General features: G+C 40.7%; 1 protein-coding gene across 1 annotated transcript in view; it reads left to right on the top strand.

The window, feature by feature from the left end:
* The window catches only part of PTK2 (protein tyrosine kinase 2), a 368,771-nt gene that overhangs the window by 172,736 nt on the left and 180,763 nt on the right, over positions 1–15,272 (top strand). Inside the window, exon 10 of the mRNA XM_017895110.1 lies at positions 9,153–9,207. Within this exon, the coding sequence (XP_017750599.1) occupies positions 9,153–9,207 (55 nt within the window). The remainder of the gene's footprint in view (positions 1–9,152; positions 9,208–15,272) is intronic.

The following is a 15,272-nucleotide window of genomic DNA, read 5'->3' as shown; positions in this document are numbered from 1 at the left end:
AATTTATAAACATCTCTCCTCTTTCATTAGTTACCCTTACATTTAACCTTCTATATTAACCAACTCCAGATTTTAAACTTATCTAACCCTCTCTAAAAGCAAGGACCTTGAAACACCTTAACTCTCCCCATCTTCTTCCAACTTACACATCATTTTTTCCTGTTATTTTAATTGTATCTTTTCAAAATTGAAACTCCAAATATTAGACATTATTATTATTTTATACAGTTATTATTTTTGGCTTTCCCTGCATGTGTATTATTTTATTTCTTAAACATCCTTTATTGGGCCAGATGCAGTAGCTCATACCTATAATCCCAGCACACTGGGAGGCCAAGGTGGGAAGATGAGTTGACCAGCATGGATAACATAGCAAAACCTCATCTCTACAAATAATTTTAAAAACTAGCCAGGTGCAGTGGCACGCAGGTGTGGTCCCACCTAGTTGGGAGGCTGAGGCTGGAGGATTGCTTGAGCTCAGGTTGTTGTGGCTGCAGTGAGCTGTGATCTTGCCACTGCACTCCAGCTTGGGCAACAGAGCAAGACCTTGTTTAAAATAACCATTTTTATATCTCAGACCACCTTTCTGGTATGCTTTTCCTTTTGTTCCAAATATATTGTTCAGATCATTGGTTTTTTTTTTCCTCAACACTGTAAAGATACTCTGTTATGACTAGAAATGTCTGTTGACATTTCTTTGTGGTTGCTTTTTCTTTTAAGGTCCTCTTCCTACTTTTCATCTTTTCTAGTTTTATTCGTGTCTTGTGCTTCGATTTCTTTTTATAAATCCAGTTGGAATAAGGCATACTTCTCAATTCTGTAGATTCATGTTTTTCATCTGGAAAATATATGCCACTGTCTCTTTAATAATCAATAGATGTATTTCTGATCTTTGCTATCTCTTACATTTTTTGTATTTTCTATCTCTGTCTCTCTGGATCCTCTTTTTTGGGGGGGATTTTTTCCTTGGATTTGTTGTCTAATTCTTTAATTCTCTTAAGTAGTATCTTTATGTCATATGTTGTTTGTTTATTTCATTCTACCGCTTACATTTTTCATTTCTAGACGTTCCATTTCATGTGATGTAATCTTCTTCATGCTTGGTAACCTCTGGTATGTGCATCTGTGGTGTTTGCAACATTTATTTCTTCATGTTTTTTATGCATAGCTGTTTTCTGTTCTGTATTTGACAGTAACCTTGAGGTACTGGGATGTCTCAATCTGCTGTTACTCTGACTCTCACTCAGGCCACCAAAGTGGCTTGAATCAGACGCTGGTGGCCCTAGACTGGGCAAGCTGAATTCCAGGGGGCTTAATTTCCACTGTTGCGGCTTCTGACAAGAGCCAGGAAATGATGCCACTTCCGACTCCCTCAGGTCCAATCTCAGTGCCCAAGTGCCAGGTTCATCGTCCCCACGTTGCAGGTACCGTCGGTCCAGAAAGCTAAAAGCAGTTTCCCTTCTGCGTGTCGTGCTGTGTGTGTGTGTGTGCTGGGGGCATCCTAGAAACCTGCATGTTTATCTCCCTGTTGCCTAAACATTCTTCATTGTAGCTCAATCTGTCTTTCCAACATCAGTTTCCCTTTTTCTTTTACTTTGAAGTGTTTTTTTGTTTGTTTGTTTGTTTTGTATTTTGAGACGGAGTCTTGCTCTGTCTTCCAAGCTGGAGTGCCGTGGTGCGATCTCGGTTCACTGCAAGCTCCACCTCCTGGGTTCATGCCATTCTTCTGCCTCAGCCTCCCGAGTAGCTGGGACTACAGGTGCCCACCCCCATGCCTGGCTAATTTTTTGTATTTTAGTAGAGACGGGGTTTCACTGTGTTAGCCAGGATGGTCTCGATCTCCTGATCTTGTGATCCACCCGCCTCAGCCTCCCAAAGTGCTGGGATCACAAGTGTGAGCCACCGCGCCTGGCCTAGAAATTTTTAATATGTAGTTTTTGATGATAAAATTCTGTTTTAAATCTCTCTCTTTTAAAAATTTCACCCTTGTTCTTGAACGGTAGCTTAACGGATGCTGGTCAAGCAGTCTTCCTACTTTGGCCTCCCAATGTGCTAAGATTATAGGTATGAGCCACCACACCTGGCCCGATAATAGCATACCAGCAAAAACATTAACCTAGTTATATTTTATATAATAAAGATACTTAACAGCATTGCATTTGATCCTGTCTTCCATTGCGGCCATTGTAAAGGCTGATGCCAGCGCTTTAGGAGTGGCCTGGCTGAGAGGATGTACAGGGACTTGCATGCATACACCATGGCTGTTCTACCACAGGGGCAACTGGGGACCCTAGCGGCCCCCATACCTCAAGGAGAGCATTGGCATTGCTTTTTCCTATTGGTTTTGGCTAGTAACTTGGAGCCATTTAGAAATTTATGTATTTCTTCAGTACAGAAAGGAAGTATACGTGAATGCAGAATACTACTTGTTTCTTATTAGTTCTTTTCATGGTTCTCTTTTTCCTTTCTAATAAGAAAACTCATGAAATGTTCCACATAATTTATTAGATTCTGGCAGGAATTTTAAAGTCAGACTCAGTTGTTTACAGCCTAATGCAGAATGCCCTTTCAGCTTTATTGTGCTTTTTTTTTTTTTTTTTTTGAGATGGAGCCTTGCTGTATTGCCCAGACTGGAGTGCAGTGGTGCGACCTCGGCTCGCTGCAGCCTCCTCCCGGGTTCACGCGATTCTCCTGCCTTAGCCTCCCAAGTAGCTGGGATTACAGGTGCCCGCCATCATGCCTGGCTAATTTTTTTTGTGTTTTTAGTAGAGACGGGGTTTTACTATGTTGGCCAAGCTGATTTTGAACTCCTTACCTCAAGTGATCAGCCCACCTCGGACTCCTTAAAGTGCTAGGATTATAGGCGTGAGCCACTACGCCCGGCTGCTTTAATGTATTAATAAATAACTTTTTTTGTTTCTGTTTGTTTGTTTTGAGACAGAGTCTCTCGCTCTGTTGCCCAGGCTAGAGTGCAGTGGCATGATCTCAGCTCAGTGCAACCTCCAACTCCCAGGTTCAAGTGATTCTCCTGCCTCAGCCACCCAAGTAGCAGGGATTACAGGTGTGCACCACCATGCCCAGCTAATTTTTGTATTTTTAGTAGAGATAGGCTTTCATCATTTTGGCCAGGCTGGTCTCGAATGCCTGACCTCTAGTGATCCACCCGCGTTGGCCTCCCAAAGTGCTGGGATTACAGGTGTGAGTCACCATGCCCAGCCATAAATAACTATTTTGAGTTATACTAGTACTGCTACTGCTAAGGCACAGTTTCTGAGAGTGAGACAAATACTGTCTAGAAACTTAAGGGTTTCTTCTTTAAACCAGCTAAAGAGTTCATTAATCTTTCTTTTTCACATATTTCCAATCTAGGAAGAACCAAGGTACCTTTTTTGTAGGCAAAGGGGAAGTATAAGACAGTGAAGTCCCCCAGCCCCTGTCCCTGGTACGTTACTCCTGTGGGCTCACACAACAGGGAACAACTGGAGTGTAAAACAGACAAAACTTTTATTTACATCTTTTGTAAATAAGAGGTGAGGAGGAGAGAAGGCAGCTACCTTCTGGTCACAAAAACATCCCCAGCTTCTAGTAGAGATCCAAAACATTTCTAGTATTAAATGTTGGAATAAATGTAAGCATACATTTTTAAAAGTCTGATTAAAAAGAAGACATAATTATTTACCCAGTTATTCCAGTTCAAGGTCGTGGGTGGCTGTACTCTATCCCAGCAGCTCAGGATGCAGGGCAGGAGCCAGCCCTGGACAGGATGCCATTCTTGTCACAGGGAGTACTCTCTCTTCCCTCCCCATACTCACTCATCCTAGGACAATTCAGACACCAGTTCCCCTAACATGCGTATCTTTGGGATGTGGGAGGAAACTGGAGTAACTATAGAAACCCCATACAGACACAGGGAGAGCATGCACACTCCATATAGTGACCCAGCTGGGAATCAGTTTTTTTTTTCTCATCAACGTTATAATGAAACAACATTAAATAATAGTGACATTGTTTATGAACCTGCTGTTTAGTACTTTCCCTTAGAGGAACATAGGAGAAAACATAGTCACATAGCCATACCTTGCTACAGAAGAGACTGAGGAAGGCAGCACTGTACCTGACCAAAAGACAGCTTCATCCCCAGGATGAAGGGAAGAATGTCATTAAGAAACAGCAATCTCCGTTGCAGTAAGATAATTTTAGCATTTGTCTGTTGTTAAGAGGCTTGAGTATAATTTAGAGGTGAAAGTACCGCCATACTATTTCTGAATTAAATATACTCAATTCTGACAGTTTTGGAGAAAGGGTAAGATAGAGTTGCTACATGGAAATGCCTGTTTAAGTTATATTTGAAGTTAGTTTTGGCTGCATTTTTGCCTAGGTTTTAAGTATTTGAGGGATTGTGTTCACAAAATATTAAAACAGGGTCACCAGACAAGAATCTTCTCAGAAATATTGCCAGAAGAGAAATAATCTTTGACGTAAGAATTTGCTTGTAATAAGGTTAGTTTCTTTTTAATATGTAAAGAAAGTTGATTCTCATCGGAGGCTTCTGAAAGCAAGCTGTGTTACGAATTTGTAGATGTGAATACACACGTGCAGGATAAGACCACAGGCTGGGACTAGCTGGGTACCGTAGAGGATTCATCTCAGTGAGTGGGGAATGCTGATGGCAGTCAGCTGGTGCAGGTGGGGAGGGGCCCTCCTACACAGCCTCTTTTCCTGAACAATTCTGGATGGCTACTATGGTGTGAAAGGAGGAATACTAGGAGGCGCACAGTCATCATGCAGGGATGTGGGAGGGCAGCTAGGGATTTTCCAAAAATGCTAAATGGCAACAGGAATCAGTGGAGTAATGAATGGGATTTTGAGGTTTAGCAAAAGAGAACGAAGACCACATCAGTCACCAGTGTTCTAAATCTTTCACTTAAAGGATAGAGGTCAGTTAAACATTAAGAGTTCTGGTTAAAATTGGCCACAAAAACCTTAGATCTCGATGGCTAAGTGTATTGGTTTTAAACTCTTATAGTACCTTTCACACTGTTGTAGTTAGTTGTTTATGTAATTATCTCACTTAAGAAAAGGAAACATATTAGTGATTTTTCTACCCCATGATCTGTTATGGTGCCTAGTATGTCATACAGTCTCCGTGAGGAAGTAAATGAAGATAGCCTCTCTTGTCTTTGTAGCTTCAAATCTAAATGATTTGAATCTTCGTGAATAGATCATAGAAACTGTTTTTGTTAGTTCTGAGAGAGAAGTAGGAAAGGTAATACTTAGAAGCCCTCTGCTATGTATATACAGGCAATCCCAACGAAAGGCTTCTTGTTTAACATACAGCTGTCTCTTGTAAGATCTGCTGCCTTCTGCATTGTCATGGTAGAGCTCTCTCCTCACCCCTCTATACCTCCTTTCCCCAGTCTTTCTGAGCAAGGCAGGAACCTTGTGTGGTTGTGCCTGTGGTAGCTCTGCACCTATCCCCAGTGCTCATGCATTTCACCCATCTCTGCCCTTACTGAGGAGCCTTTGGGCCCACAGCAGCAAGCCCTAGAGAATGAGGGTGCCCAAAGTCCTAGATTCATTGCTCTGTCCTGGCCCCAGCCATTGCAGCTTTCTGTAGCAATGGAACTGTTCTGTGGCTGCCCCACTGAGTTCGGTGGCCTCTAGCCCCGTGGGACTGCTCATCACTTGAAATGTGCTGAGCATTGCAGTTGGGAACATAATTTTTAATTTAATTCAACTAATTTAAGTATAAATAGCTACATATCACTAGTGGTTGCATATTGGACAACACAGTTCTAACCTACTATTAGTGTCTTGTCATCTGTGTATGGGTTCAAGAGGTTTCTCTGAACTGATGCGGGAATCTAAGAAACTGATGCTTGGGTTTGGGAACTGGGGTTTGGCAGTATTCTAAAAGCTTCATGTGAGCTAGTGTTTTATTACATGAGTTTAAATGCATTTAGGACATATCCTTTGACAGTTAATATAGTCAGAAATTATTATATGATAAAGGTTAGTAATTATATTTTGTTTATGATGTGTAAGTTGTATTTGTTGTTTTATTCACATCCAGGACAATTGTGTAGAGTTTGGGCTCAAAGAAGGTTTTTATGCCACTTGAGGCAAAACTGCTGCTTATTAGAGCGCACGTTGTAAACCAGTCCCAGACCCACAGATCATGGAGAGGCGGCCTCATACTAAAAATGGGACAGCCTGCAGGTCCCTGCTTGCTTTCCTAAGGCTTTAAATTTAGGTATCTATAATAGGCTTTCCCTAAAATCTTTGAACATAGTGCGTTAGGTGTGCTCAGAGTCCTCTATCATAAAACCTGAAGTAGTTTGACTTCTAGATTAAATTAAAATGTGTTCAAGGCAGTGTTGCAGACTTTTTACCATGACCTTGTGTGCTTAAGCGTCATTTTTATTTTCTCAACTGCCAGGTGTCAATAAAGTTCTAACATATGGACAAATGTTACAAATTCATTATTATTCAAAATAAGTTTAAGAAAATCTAAACTGTATATATGCTAATTATTGGCCTTCAGGTGTTTTTTCTTTAATGGAGTTGTCTTCACCTTTGAAGTAAAAGCAATACCTAGTATTCGTCTTTATTTTCAAAAAATATATGCTTCCTTTCATTTTCTTGAATCATACAACACTTTTTGGTTTATCTTTAATTTTCTTATTTGTGACAGCAATGAATATGGTAAGTTTTTTAGTTCTGTCTGGCTCTGAGAAAAATAGATGTGTAACTGGGTTGACTAATAGCAGTTGACAGCCACACAGTCGGGGAGAGGATATTCCCTGCCCTGGTCTTTCCCTCAACCAAATACTGACATGGCCAGTTGCCTTCTTGAAATCCCTACTAGAAGGGCATGCATGTACACCTCGCCCAGCCTCACATGTCTAAAATAGAACTGTTGATGCCCACCCACCTTCCCGTTCTCGGTGCATAGCTTCAGCATTCCCTCACACCTCATGTCCAGTCACTCATCCCTGTTGCCTCTGTCCACAGTAGCCCCTGAATCTCACGACTTCTCACGACCTCTACTGTCCACCAACAAACCTCAGGTCAGGCCATGCCTCCCTCTGCATTAAACAGACACACAGGACATGTAGACCAGAAGCTGTCCAGACAGCAGTGCTTTCTAAGGCAGAACAGAAACTACCCCCTTCACATTCCAGGAACTTCATAAACAGTTTACTTAAACCTCTGCACCACTGCATGGTAGTAGTAGTTCACATCCCCACTTTACAGGTAACCGGAGGCTCACAGGTGTTAACAGCAAGTCCATCCTGTGGCAGAGCCAGGATTCAAATTAAGAACTCTCTGAGGCTGGGCGCAGGGCTCATGCCTATAATCCCAGCGCTTTAGGAGGCTGAAGCGGGCAGATCACTTGAGGTCAGGAGTTCGAGACCAGCCTGGCCAACGTGGTGAGACCCTGTCTCTACTAAAATTACAAAAAATAGCCGGGTGTGGTAGTGCAGGCCTGTAATCCCAGCTACTTGGGAGACTGAGGCACGAGAATTGCTCGAAGCCTGGGAGGCAGAGGTTGCAGTGAGCTGAGAGTGGGCCACTGCACTCTAGCCTGGGTGACAAAGCAAGACTCGGTCTCAAAAAAAAAAAAACCTCTTTGATGTGAAAATCAGTGCTTGCTGTTATGGAATAGTGGCTTGAAAATGTAGATAGAGGCGGAAATGATCAAGAATACCGCCTTGTAGACTCCACAGTGTGCCTTTTGTGTACTAATTTTGCTACTTCCCAGTAATGATTGGCATCAAGATCCTTAAAATGCAAAGACCCTGTGTTTTTAGGAGGCAAAATGAAAAGGAAGAACTTGTGTGGATACTTTTCCCCCTTCATATCCAACTGTCAAGTTAGATAATGATGGTTCTGTAAAGGTAAGGAAGGGAAGTTACAAACAAAAGTGGCCAGAGACAGAAATGTAAAACCAGTAGTTGTATGAATTAACTGATGGGTAAAACCAGAAAGTAGTATATTATAGAAGCTGAGATAATTTTTGGATGTAATGAACATAATAATAGCAGAATAAGAAAGAATGAGAACTGAGACCAGTTTTGGATTTAGCAGAGGAGGAATTCATTGGTTTAGGTACTACTAGCAGTCAGATTATAGAACAAGGGATTTAAAATGTTTGAATTACAGTATCATGACATGATGTCTATGGTTTTGTTTAAAATGCCAGCCAACTTACAGTTATGGATGAAGAAGTCATCCCTGTTTCTTGATACTTTATATTCAGTTTGTTATATGTGATATATTATGTGATTCTGAAAAGATACTGTATTTCCCTCTTCTCCTTGATCCTTTTATGTGTCTCCTGACATTCCTTAATGTCGTCAGAGGCATTCATATTACTAGCACACGAGTGACACCTAGTGGCCAAAACATCTGCGTACGTTAGTAACCAAAGTACTAGGAAAAGAATCAACTGTTCTTTCTAACCTATTTTCTTGGCCAGAGCGTTGCGGTTCTTGATAATAATGATCAGTTTAATTTTGTTGCCTGACTTAAAGAACATTGCTGTGATTTCCATAAATTAACCTTTTTTACCTAGGGCAAATCACATAAATTTATCTGTTGTTTTTTTTCTCCCCCTAATGTGAAACTGAGATAAGCGAATGAGTCCCTTGATCAAAAAAGTCTATTTTAAAAAATAGTCAACTTTTAGGATAAACCTAAGGGATTTATTTCTATAACTTGTAAGGTATATCCTGAATCATTTACTAATCAGGCTAGCTATTTTCTCTACAAATACAGTGTTATCCAGTTGGACCTGATGTTTATAACCTTCAAGCAATATCTGAAAAAGGACAGTTTTTTAAATACATTATGATTTACAAAGAGGGAATATTTTAGAAGAGTTTTCAATAATAGGGTAAAAGGAAAACCAAAAGGATTTCTATTTAAACCAGCTTGTATTCGTGTTTTCTGTACATATCTAGAAAATGATTTGTCACATCCTTCCTGTGAATATACTGGTAAATTAAAGCATTATTATACTTGTTTCCTTCCTAAATAATATATGGAAGGTTAAATAATTTACAGTGCTTTTATATTCTTGCAAGTTTGTCATTATATTAATTGATTTGGTGGTGTTATTTGTTAATACGCTTCTTTTTATATTTCAGAAAAGATGTTGGTTTAAAGCGATTTTTTCCTAAGAGTTTACTGGATTCTGTCAAGGTAATTAGAGTCTCCTTTATCATAATAAAATAACAAAATTATGCCAAGACCTTTTCCCCAGTGATAACTTGCTTTTGGGAAAGTGAAGTGTAGTTTTCTTCCTTCCATGTAAAATATATAATTTTAAAAACTGACATTTATTCTAGTCACATAGGTTTTTAGTATAGCTTTCTCCCGTAAAACGTGGTTTTACTTCTTGATTGTATTTGATACTCCGCTAAGCATAAAACTAAAAAAGTTACGTGTGCAGTTATTCCTGTCATCTGGGTCTCTACAGGCTCAAATATTTTGACATGCAGAAGAAAATGAGCAATATGTAAAATAATTGTGGTGGAATCATTAATATTGTGTGTATATATGTGTGTATGTGCACGCACATGCTTGCGTGTTAGTGCATTTTGAAGGTCTGTCTTTTGTTTTAACTCTTTGGATGCTTCCCCATATTAATAGCTTTGGCAGAGCCTCAGTTCTTGTCCTTCCCATATCCAGCGTGCAGAGCACCTTGGAGTGAGGTGGGAGGACTCTGAACTGTGATTCCCCCAGCTAATCCAGAGCACACATCAAGATTTTCAAGCGCAGCAGGGGACACAAACTTTAGGCTTAAGACAGAGTCTGGCCTAGATGAGCTCTGCCGTTTTCTAGCCTCAGGGTCTGAGGTCTGGTTTCTTATTTCTGCAGTGAAGAAAATAGTATTTTGTAGGGTTGATGTGAATATTTAACAGATTAGTAAATATATTACTTAACCACAGTACCTGTCACATAGCAACAGTGGATGTTACTGCTCTTACTTTTTATTATTTCAGAGATCATATTCTACATCCCATCAGCTGAAGCCCAAGCAGGAGAAGACATACGTTATGAGAAAATGTAGCTAACTTTGGATAAATTGCTTCATTTTTTGGTATTTCAGTATACACATCTGTAAAATGGGGATAAAATCCATTTCTAACACATGAGATTAATATGAGGATTAAATCTTAGACCAAAAGAGAGAACTGTCAACGTCATGTTGATTATCATTGGGTCAGAGTGTTGGTATAATTTATCAGATGCAATCTGTGACAAAAGCTCTGTATTCAGATATCTGGGTCCTGCTCTCTGTCAAACCCATCCAGAATAGGACTGTAAGGATTAGTCACTGGTTCCCTGACTCCAGAAAGTAACAGTATCCCTTCCTCTCTCACATAGCTTCTTGATAATCTCATGGGAAGAAATATAAAAGTGTTGACTTTAAAATACAAAGCGTTCTACAAGTGCAATAAGACATGCATTTAAGAATAGTACAGGCCGGGCGCAGTGGCTCAAGCCTGTAATCCCAGCACTTTGGGAGGCCGAGACGGGCGGATCACGAGGTCAGGAGATCGAGACCATCCTGGTGAACACGGTGAAACCTCGTCTCTACTAAAAAATACAAAAAACTAGCCGGGCGAGGTGGCGGGCACCTGTAGTCCCAGCTACTCGGGAGGCTGAGGCAGGAGAATGGCGGGAACCTGGAAGGCGGAGCTTGCAGTGAGCCGAGATGGCGCCACTGCACTCCAGCCTGGGGGACAGAGCGAGACTCTGCCTCAAAAAAAAAAAAAAGAAAGAATAGTACAGGAAAATATACCCTATTTCAGGCTCTTTTTCTAGTGATGCTACTCAACTTTTTCAGTGTTCCTTCAAGTTTCCTGATCTATTAGTGAAATACTACAGTGAATTGTTAGGAAACAGCGCACACTCAATTTAATGTGGTTGAGGCTAGGACTACAGATCTAGACACTGTCCCAGTCTGCAGGTAGCCCGCAGACCATTGGCATGAGTGGGTTGAGTCAGATTTGAAAGAGAACAAAGAGTTTTAAATGAAGCTTGGCACAGTGGAAGGGGAATGAGAGAGAATGACAGAATTATGTCCTTTGGGAGAGTTATTATGTGTGGGTGGCCCATACTCTTGGAGTTGGGAGAATGGGAGATACAGTTTGACCTGGAATGTTTTTGGTGTGGGAGCCGAGAAGGCATGGGAAGACCCGTAAGTGGAAGGGATGCTGCTGTGCATAAACTTGCTGGGTGTTGCAGTGAGGAGGATAGTGGAGACATTCAAACAAGTGTAAGCTACAGTTTTAGTGAATTTACATTGTTATTGGATAGAAGAGTACCCTATGCAGTGTTCTATTGATGGTTATATCACATTAGTAGTATTGGTCAGTGGTTTTCAGTTACGAAGCACCGGGTGGCCTCAGAATTATTGCAAGGTCTCCTTAAATCTGTATGTGTGTAAACAATTAGGAAAAGTTTGACTCTTGTCATTTAGGAGTCCAATACATTCTCGATTTTTAAAGGATCCCCATGCTCAAAACAGGGAACCACAGGTACAGGTCACAAGTGACAGGTGCCATGCTGTGAGTGTAGCCAGAGTGAGACAGATGCCCAGAGAGATTGGGTAGAGGACTGGCCCTATCTCCTCCATGACTAGTCCTTCTGAACCTCTGCTTCAGTGTTCCCTCTCCTATTCTTTTCTCACCATGTGAAGTGGAAATGGCAAATACTCTCTTCTATCTTGGGACCTTGTTTAGTACCTTAACTTTTAATTCTACTTCTTCTCTTTCCTTGTTTTTTTTTGGAGACGGAGGGAGTCTCCCTCCATCGCCCAGGCTGGAGTGCAATGGTGCGATCTCAACTCGCTGCAACCTCCTCTTCCCGGGTTCAAGCAATTCTCCTGCCTCAGTCTCCCAAGCAGCTGGGACTACAGGTGTCTGCCACCATGCCTTGCTAATTTTTGTGTTTTTAGTAGACATGAGATTTCACTATGTTGGTTGGGCTGGTCTCGAACGCCTGACCTCAAGTGATCCGCCCACCTCGGCCTCCCAAAGTGCTGGGATTACAGGTGTGAGCCACCGTGCCTGGCCTCAATTTTTAATTATATCGTTTGTTACTTGATTGTATTTTATCTGCCTTCCTCCACTCTATTTTAAGATTCTTGAGGGCAAAAACAATATCTGTTGCCATCTCCACTCTACACCCTTTGTTTGACATAGTACCTGGCATGTAGTAACATTTGGTAAATCCTACTTAATGAATGAATAACAGCAATATGATGAGTAAAATCAGGGAGATACTTTCTGGACACTGAGTACAATGTGAACAAAAGTCATGAAGACAGGATTAAGTAAGACTCTGTAGAAGATAATAGAATTGAAAAGCTAGAAAGTTTCTTTCCTTGGGTATGCCTTCTTTACTGCTCTCCATCCCCACCCCCCTAAAGAAAACCCCTCCTCTGCAGGGGATTTGTGTAGGTATCTTAGAATATGTTTCCAGGCTATCCTTTAGGCTTCCATTGCCCTGGCCTTTGCTGCTGACTCCCATGTGCTTTTTTTTTCTGCCATCTTGAGCTGTATCTAGCTATCAGGTGACTCCTGGTAGCCAGAGAGGGCTCACTTCCTAGAAACAGTGAGCCCTGGTAGCCAGAGAGGGCTAACACCCTAGAAACAGTGAGCCCTCTGTGTTTCTAGGCTCTCTAGGAAACAGGTCAGACAGGACGGGGTTTTGGCTGAGTAGAGTCAATATGCGATGATTGTGGGCTGTCACTTGATGTGGGCTTAAATGCTCAGATAGGAGTTGAGGGGGATTGGGGACTCACTGCAGGGTGTGCAGAGTGTGCAGTATGATCTCTTTTTGGAATTTTGAATATAAATCTGACAGCAACATGGAGCACAGATTGAAAGCAAAAAGACTAGAACTGAAAAGAGTTGAGAGGTGATTAAGGAAGATGAGACGTGCAGTGATCAGGGCCTGGATGGAATGGCTTCTGCAAGAATGGGAGGGAAGGATGACTAGGGGGACTTGAGAAAACTTCTTTTTTTTTTTTTTTTTTTTTGAGAGACGGGGTCTCACTCCATTGCCCAAGCTGGAGTGCAATGGCATGATCTTGGCTCGCTGCAGCCTCAGCCACTCAGGTTCAAGCAATTCTCCTGCCTCAGCCACCTGAGTAGCTGGGATTACAGGCATGGATCACCATGCCCAGCTAATTTTTTTTTTTTTTTTTTTTTTTTTTCTGTAGAAACATGGTTTTACCATGTTGCCCTGGCTAGTCTCGAAGTCCTGAGCTTAAACCACCCATCTCCACCTCCCAGAGTGCTGGGATTGCAGATGTGAGCCATCACACCCAGCACAGAAAAATAACAGATGTGCTTTTTGAGCAATTCAATTGTTGCTGATTTTGATGTAAATAGAGTTAATTTTTAGCTACTGTTAGCTATGGATTCATCAGATTCTTGGAGTGGCTCATAAATAAGGTTCTTAGAACTGGTTTCTCACATGCCCTTTTCAATAAGGGAATCAGTGTAATTTTGTGTACCCAATAATGTGTATTTGGCTTAGAAATTCATATCCTTAGCCCAAAATTTTTTTCACGTTTGACATAAATTCTTTGAACATTGCACTGATTGCCATGAAACTTCTATGGAATATGGTACCAATATATGCCCATGGGGGTAACAACTATAATACAAATTAGGTGGTGTCTAGATAGTTCCTTCTTCAAAGCTATTGCCAGTGAAACTTCAGCTAACTAGAAATTCACACCAGTTTCATGTTTCTTCTGAAATAACTCTATAGAATGGCTAGGTCAGTTAACATTGGCTTTTCCATACACAGGCTACATTTGTTTCTCCAGTAATTATTTTGTTTTACCTGCTTTTTTTCCCCTTTCTATTTAGATTTGTAGAGGATTATTTATAATAACATTCACACTGAATTGTTGAAAGATTGCTTTATTATCTTTAGTGAAACTTGGATTAGCTATGTTTTATGCCAAAAATGGAATCTGGGATATATGTGCCTCAATTACTAAGAATAATTTGCAAGTATTTTAATTTCTATCTCATTGATGTTAGTAGTTTTAAAGACACATTTGAAAAATCACTGTACCAGTAAAACTGTCAAACCCAAATTCAGGGACATTCTACAGAATTCTGATGATTACTCTTGAAAAATATCAGTGTCATGAAAGATAAGACCCAGAAGCTGTAACAGCTGGAGGAGGCTGAGGAGACAAGATATGTAAATGCAGTGTGGAATCTGGAGCAGTGAAAGAACATTAGTGGACAAACTAGTGAAATTGGAATCACTTCTGTGGTTCAGTGAATGTTGTCCTACCGGTGGGTACCAAGGGTGCTCGCCATTCTGGCATTGCAGCTCTACTCTGAGCTTACATTAGGCAGCAAGTCAAAATAGGCAAATTTTAATTTATTGCAGTATAATTCACAGTAGAAACCTAATTTCAGAACTAGAACTGTTAAGAGATCAATAGTTATCAGTTTTTTATAGTATCTGATTCTCAAGTAATAATGTGGTTTCCTAGAATACTACCAGGAACACATGATTTTATTCTTGGAGAAAGTAGTCATTATTTTCATTTCTAGGATGAGCAGGTGACTATTTTAAGCTTAACATTTTTGCCAAGCACAGAAATGCATAGCTTGGTACAGTATTCAGCAGTGAATTCCTGGTATCTACAGTGTGCCAGGACCTGAGTTGGGGATGCTGGGAGGGAATGAAACCTGGGTCCTGCTTACAGATCTTATCATCTGATGTGGACCCTGTAGATAGGAGTAAGAAGAAGCTCTCTTCATGCACTTAGCATTTGGTGTTTGGGTTGATAAGTTATTCCTTAAAAACTCTCTTATTGCAGATTTTCCTTGGCATTGCCTTACACCCTTTGCATCTGGGAAGCCCTAGGAATCTATTAGCATCTGATAATCATTAGGTTGACTAATAGGAAATTATTTTTATAGCTCAACATGGGTGAATAGCAGCAGTTTCTTATGTTTCTTTCTAGTAATACCACTTCATTTTGAAAACGTATCACATTCTTAGTAAATTTATCACTATACATAAATTGGTTTAAAATAAAATAGTGTGCATAGATAGATGCCTTGTTTCCAAAATCCAGGGAACACAAGCAGGTGGTCAAACTTGAAATGAAGTGCAGAACAGTCTTGTTTACTTATACAGGTTCTGCAAGTGTGTTGATTAATATCCAGAGAGTCTACGCAGTTAGATTTTGTGGAGTTTTTTTCCTCACTGAGTAA

This window comes from Rhinopithecus bieti, unplaced genomic scaffold, assembly GCF_001698545.2.
Source record: "Rhinopithecus bieti isolate Rb0 unplaced genomic scaffold, ASM169854v2 scaffold_25940, whole genome shotgun sequence".
Lineage (NCBI taxonomy): Eukaryota > Metazoa > Chordata > Mammalia > Primates > Cercopithecidae > Rhinopithecus > Rhinopithecus bieti.
This window is presented reverse-complemented; position numbering and strand designations above follow the sequence as displayed.